This window comes from Chelon labrosus, assembly GCF_963514085.1.
Source record: "Chelon labrosus genome assembly, chromosome: 11".
NCBI classification, from domain to species: Eukaryota; Metazoa; Chordata; class Actinopteri; order Mugiliformes; family Mugilidae; genus Chelon; species Chelon labrosus.
In genome coordinates, this window is record NC_140344.1 from 6,209,989 (window position 1) to 6,216,948 (window position 6,960).

Here is a 6,960-nt window from a genome sequence, read left to right on the forward strand (position 1 = left end):
GAATGAATGAATGAATGAATGAATGAATGATTCATGCTGCTTATTTCATGAGCAAACTTAACTCGGCCGAACAGTGTCATTTGTACCAAGAGGCTAGTTTTGTGTGTATGATCTGCAGAAAGGGGGTTTTCAGCTTTTCTCATAAACAAGTAAGGGGTTTCCAAGGAAAAGAAAAAAAGATCTGGAACTACTGTGCTAAACAAAGAGGACTCAGAAACCAGAATGTGACATGATATGACATCAGATCTAACTGGTTATCTTGCACGTTTATTATGATCCTAAAATTTATAAGATTACAAGATTCCCACCTTGAAATTTTGACAAAACTCTTATAATTAGAGAGACATTGTTGATGTAGGAATCAGAATGAATGAGAATCCTCAAGTTTTTAGGATAAATATCAATGATGGTCAGTACATCTAAAATCCAATATTGTTAAAAGTAAAAATACAGCACACTTCAAGATTTAGGACCAACAGGTTCAAATTCATTGTTGAGTCTGACAAAAATCAATATTAAAAAAATTGTATTAGACATTGAGCTGTATGACAGGCAGCAAAATCACACTATTACTACAGAAGAACAGTCTAAAAGTGCTTTAAATATGAACACTCTACATGTTACTGACTGTATATGAATTCTAAAAAACACTTCTCCACAGATGTTTCAGAACAATGTCTTCTCAAGTGGCACAAGAAATTACTGCCAACATTGAAACGTTCCTCACATGTTTTGCAAGATTACAGCCTCTCACTAGTGTGAATTCTCATGTGGACAGTCAACTCATCATTATGAATGAAATTCCTCCCACATGTTTTGCAAGGATACGGTCTCTCATCAGTATGACTTCTCATGTGGTGAGTCAAACTACTTTTTTGACGGAAACCTTTCCCACATGTTTTGCAAGAATATGGCTTCTCATCTGTGTGAGTTCTCATGTGGAGAGTCAAAGAACCACTTTGACTGAAACTTTTCCCACATGTTTTGCAAATATACGACCTCTCACCTGTGTGAGTTCTCATGTGGACAGTCAAATCACTGTTATGAATAAAACTTTTCCCACACACTTTGCAAGGATACGGCCTCTCGCCTGTGTGAGTTCTCATGTGAATATTCAAAACATCACTTCGACTGAAACATTTCCCACATGACTGGCAAGAATATGGCTTCTCACCTGTGTGAATTCTCATGTGGACAGTTATATGACTTCTATCGCTGAAACATTTCCCACATGTTTGGCAAGAATACGGCTTCTCACCTGTGTGAATTCTCATGTGGACAGTCATAAGTCTTCTATCGCTGAAACATTTCCCACATGTTTTGCAAGAATAGGGTTTCTCACCTGTGTGAATTCTCATGTGGATAGTCAAACAATTTCTACGACTGAAACATTTCCCACATGTTTGGCAAGGAAAGGGTTTCTCACCTGTGTGAGTTCTCATGTGGAGAGTTACATCACCTCTGTTATTAAAACTTTTCCCACATATTTCACAAGGATATGGCTTCTCACCTGTGTGAGTTCTCACGTGGGCAGTTAAATCACTACTATGACGAAATTTTTTACCACATATTTTGCAAGAATACGGCTTCTCACCTGTGTGAGTTCGCATGTGGAAAATTAAACCACTATTATGACGGAAACTTTTCCCACAGGTGTCACAGGCATATTGTGTCACAGGACTTTGGACGTCCTGAATTTGAGACATATTTTCTGAGAGGGTTCCAAAAACATCAAATGTCTCTTGGTCAATAACAAGGTTACTGTCCGTCATTGTAAAGTTGTTAACATTGTTAAAGTCACATCCCTTATTTGACTTCAGCTCTGTGTTTCTACTTGATTCTGGGTGTACGTGCTGCAGTCCTTCCTGATCCTGGTTCTCTCGAGAATTGACTGGAGTCACCATCATGGTATCAGGCTCCTCCTTCAGTACGAGCTGCTCTCCCTCTTGATTGGTGCAGAGCTCCTCCTGTTCCTCTTTAATCTGTGGAGGTTCTGCTTCCTCCTGGTCCACACTGGAGTTCATCTCCTGGTTACAGAGCTGCTGGTCAGCAGGAACCTCCTCACAGACATGTTGCTGTGGAAAGTCTACAAGGACAAAGAGAAAGAAGAAGTTGTTTAAACTGACAGGCAGCAGGTCAAGTCAGCTATTGTTAACTTAAAGTAATCCTGTGGCTTAAAGTGATGACAGAGCAGTAAGACAAGGGGAAGGTCAGAAAAACTGCTTTTAAGCTAATAGCAGATTCACAGCCTCCAAATGTAGGTGTGTTAAATAAACCAAACACTTTGTCAGCAGGCCTAACACAGGACACCAAGACATTAAACAGGTACAGGGTTCAGGCAGGCAAAAAGCTAAAAATATACGTCGTTGAATATTACAGTTGTTATTCAGGCAAAAACAAAAGGCTGCAATGTGGCTATGACTGGGAGACAATACACTATTTTTCAGACAACTAAGTTACTGTGCAGGTCTAGGGGATAAGTTTTTTGGATAACAAGGACCATGTCCACAGTGAGGTGTAAACAGTTCTGGGAAAAGCCCGAACTTTCATTTCCTTTCCTTCCTCAAACTGACGCTAGAATTCCAGGGATATGGGGGGCGCCATCTTGTGAGTTTGCACCAGAGTCTGGGTAGTACTGTCCGAGAGTGGACCCACGATATTAATGACCCCACTTCCGTCAGACTCACTGGTGTTTTCGTTTGATCAATACTCTGCTCTACCGCCGTCAGTTACAAAGAAATGTTGGACTATACTCTGTACTTATGTAACTGGTGGGCTTTCTGCGTTGTGTTGGGTTGGGTTAACGAGGAACTGATACACCACTAGCTCTCGGAGGTGATCTAAAATTATTCAACTCAACTCTCCTCAGCAGCAATCTCCTGTTATGCCACAGTATCACAGGCACATGTGTGGCATTGAGAACTTCCAGTGGGACCCAGCGGTCTCCCCACACGGGTGTTATAGCACGGCTCACCATGATCTTCTTTGGAGAGGAGTGGGCAGTTGAGGGCTCCAAAATCACTGTGCTTCCAGGTGACACAGGAACAGAGGATGGCAGCTTTCCCCACACCACATATTCTTGTCAAGGTACTAAGGTGACCACTTTTGCCAACATCACTGTGCCAGTCTTGTCCAGTAGCTCAGGACCTGAGCATTGTAAAATGCAACCCAGCAACTGTTCACATTCGGGGTCCGTGTTACTGGAAGATATTAGCTACCAGTATTTCTTGTCAGACTTCATTTTTTGAATGACAGGCCGGAGCACATTGCTACCTATGATGAGTTCACCCCTCAGCCCAGGAACTAGGAACATTGGTACAGCAAATTTGAATCCATAAATCTCAATGTCCAAATCATAGATTCACTTAGGTTGTGTGAGGAGGACACCACAGCCAACAAGCACCACTCTCTCTGGAACAGGCTTGGGATGCATGACAACACCATTAGCTTACATTCTGCTTCTTCATTTAATGTGCATGACATTGAATCCTCCTTGAATCAACCATACCTCTCACTGAAGAATGGCCACTGACTGACACTGGAGCAAACAATTCACTAGTTCCTTCAACTCTCTGTGACCCTGCAAAAATCACTGCTCTGTTATAGGATAAGTTTTCACAGCAGTTTACGTACACAGAATGCAGATCTGGTGCGTCTCTGAGGGTGTTTTTAACACCGCCCATGCTGCCCCTCTCCTCTGGCTAGTTTAAAGCAGCACTGGTTGGGAGGAGGTACTGGTCTGGCTGTATGCTGCATAGTCTTAGGGAAATCACTTTTCATGTGGCCAGGGTTGAAGCACTTAAGCCACAGTCTGAATAGTCTGCAATGTGCATGGGTAGTCCCTTGATCCACAAATCTGGCATGAAGCATGCTCAAACATATCCACCATCTGCGGCGTAGCAATTTCAACGGCTGGAAAACTGGAAACAGTTGGTGTTGATGGTGCAGCAACTACAGGGAGCAACCAGACTGATGCTGTGGGCCGCTGCCTACTCATTGTTGTACCATTCGACTGAGGCTGACCAGAGTTAGTGGTGGACTGAAGAAATGGCGCAGGGTCCGATACATGCTCACCTGATCACTGCACTGGCGAGCTGAGACTGACAAGTAAGATTAACAGGACATTGGTTGGGAGCAGAGAGACACAATGCACGTTGTGGATGAACCACTGTTCTTTTAATCCTGCCCACATGACTATCAGAGCAGTCTTGCACCTCAGCTGCAGTCTACTGTTCAGGAGGTCTATGGTTGGAATCATGAGTGTAAAATAAAAACACCGGGACAGCTCCCCAAAAGTAAAGCCGAAGCACGTCAACAGCCCCCTGGTGGCTGAATGCAGTATAGGTCATAAATCCGGCCTCCTCCATGTTAATGAATGGGACATGAGCACAACTGAAACTTCGAACTAAATGATGGTTTCAGTCATTTTACGTAGTTCCCATCACGTTGTTGCAAGTCATTTTTCAGTTGACTTTTGATTCAAGGAGTTAGTTTTTAGTTTTTCTACATTTAACTTGGAGGAATGCAATTTGATTCTGCTGTACATTCTTGTAGCATGACCATTTCTCGATCACTGGTCATTTTAAATAAAACGGCACTTCGTAAGTTTGTGTGGTCATTGCAAGCTTCCAACTACAGCTCATGTTTCTATCTTTACATACCCATTATGTGCACATTTATCTCGGGTTTTAAGATGGTATCCAGCAGTTTACCTTGACGACCAATCTCTCCCTCATACTGGGCGATATTTTCTTCAGCAGCAGCAGTTAGTCTCTCCTTGGTGAACTCTCTAAATCTTTGAACTTGAGACATGCTTACTTCAGCGACTGAAATATTTAACTACCAGGCGACAAAAGAGCTGAAAATCTTCTTCTTCTTCTTCGTCTTCTTCGTCTTTCGTTTTGTCGTTATTGCCCCCCTCAGGATAAAAGTAATTACTACAACCGCACGTCAGATCTGTGTGTGTGTCCTTGCATCATGCAGAAAATACACTGCCTGGCCAAAAAAAAGTGTTTTGTTTATTTAAATAACAGTATCCAATAGGGATACTATTATTACATTAGCTTTGACAGTGCTATTTATTGTAATTAATACAGTCGCATGGTGCATACGTGATCTAGGAGAATAGGAAAAGCCTTTAGGGATCTCCAGCGGAGGACATTCTGTTTATTTAAGTCAGGATTGGGACTGGGATCGGTTGATACTCAGCTCACTTAATTGGACATCCTTAAAATCTTAAGACGTTGCTTTGAGGAGTTTAATATCAGTTTGCAAGGTTGTATCTTCTCTGTTATGTACAAAAACACATGGCTTTTCTTCCCTTTTTGTGTATGAACTGGAAAAACAGTGAGCATGCAATGAGTTCTCACTGGAAAATACACTGCCTTTATTTAACTAGACAAATAGGTACGAGCCTCCAGTTGGATAATTATTGTATGGGTGATTATCTTTCAGCTGGCAACAAGTTATTTAACACAACTGAAGCAATGAGTAGCTTCTCATTTCTTAAACAACCAAGTCTAAAGACACATCCCGTGGTCATGGAAAAGATGTTAGTCTATTTGAGAAGGGTCAAATCATTGGCATGCATCAAGCAGAGAAAACATCTAAGGAGATTGAAGAAACTACTAAAATTGGGTTAAGAACTGTCCAACGCATTAGAATAGCATAGAATGTCTTCATTGTACAGATGTAACAAAATTAAGGTGACCTGAGGTACCCCTTAGGTGCCGTAGTATTGGAATAAAAAATAAATTAAAAAAAAAGTAAAGGAAATGTAAAAAAACTAAAATAAAAAAATATGTACAAAACTATAAACACTAACATGACATAACAACCCCATTCACACATAATACGAAGTCACTGTTATTGCACATCACATAAAATTAAAATTATTGCACATTCCAGGTTCGCTTCCCGCCGTGTCCATGGCTGAGGTGCGCTGAGCAAGCATCTAACCCCCAAACTGCTCCCCAGGCTGCAGCCCACTGCTCCAACTGTACACTACTGTGTGAACAAATGGATGGGTCAAACAGCAGGAACTGAAATTTCCCCATTGAGGGATAATTAAGGGTTACAATTATTATGATTATGTCTGTTGAGCTGCAACCAGACATAGACAGAAAAATCCCTGTCCATAGCATAGTAGTAGCACAGTAGTCATTGATGGTGTATAGCTCATATTTAAGAAGGCAGCTGTTTCAGAGATAAAAGGATAAACGGGAAGTACAGCTTGGAAGACATGACACATGCACTACTTTTTGCAAATATCCTTAGTATGTTAAAAAAAAAAAAAAAAAATGTTTGAGTTTTCTCAAAGATCTTTCACCACTCATCCAAGTGGCTTCTGCACTTTTTAATGACTGACTGGAAGTAATGGTAAATGGCCTTGCTTTTATATAGCGCTTTTCTACCTGGTACTCAAAGCGCTTTACAGTCATAGACACATCTACCCATTCGCTCACACAAGCACACACACATTCACACACCAGTGCCACGCACTGGGAGCAACTGGGGGTTCAGTGTCTTGCTCAAGGACACTTCGGCATGTGGCACATTACAGGGATCGAACCGCTAACCCTCTGGTTTGTGGACAACCCGCTCTACCTACTGAACATCTGTGGGTTTGATTAAGTTTGGGTATATACTTCACAAAATATGAGCTTTTGAGTTATACTGTGCCACGCTGTAAAATTAATTAGGCATTAACTTTGTAATCAATAACCCTGCTAAAGTTCTTTTAAGAACTTTTCATTATCTTTGTCCATAAATGATACATGCCAAGTTTGGTGAGAATTGGATGAACGGGCTAGGAGGAGTTGACTTTGCTTTGAAGTGCAATTTTTTCAAACTGGCAGGAAAAAATGGCAGGAGGAAACGGGCGTGGCCTAGTCCATTAGAACCAGCGCTACCAAGTTACCAGGTTTGATGCCTTTCGCCCTTGCAGTTTGTCCTGGGCAG

The 6,960-nt window shown here is 41.6% G+C and overlaps 1 protein-coding gene across 2 annotated transcripts; it reads right to left on the minus strand.

The window, feature by feature from the left end:
• Positions 1-199: 199 nt before the first annotated feature.
• On the minus strand, positions 200-4,906 carry LOC311495701 (uncharacterized protein). Of its 2 annotated transcripts, none has more exons than XM_084555246.1 (2): positions 4,662-4,906; positions 200-2,086 (listed from the first exon to the last, which is right to left on the minus strand). In XM_084555246.1, exons 1-2 carry the CDS (start codon positions 4,810-4,812, stop codon positions 741-743), a joined length of 1,497 nt encoding a protein of 498 aa, XP_084411372.1. In that variant the 5' UTR covers positions 4,813-4,906; the 3' UTR covers positions 200-740. The 2 variants fall into 2 exon arrangements, with proteins under 2 accessions (XP_084411372.1, XP_084411373.1); XM_084555247.1 differs by having other exon boundaries at positions 201-2,086; positions 4,713-4,904.
• Between the last annotated feature and the right edge of the window lie 2,054 nt (positions 4,907-6,960).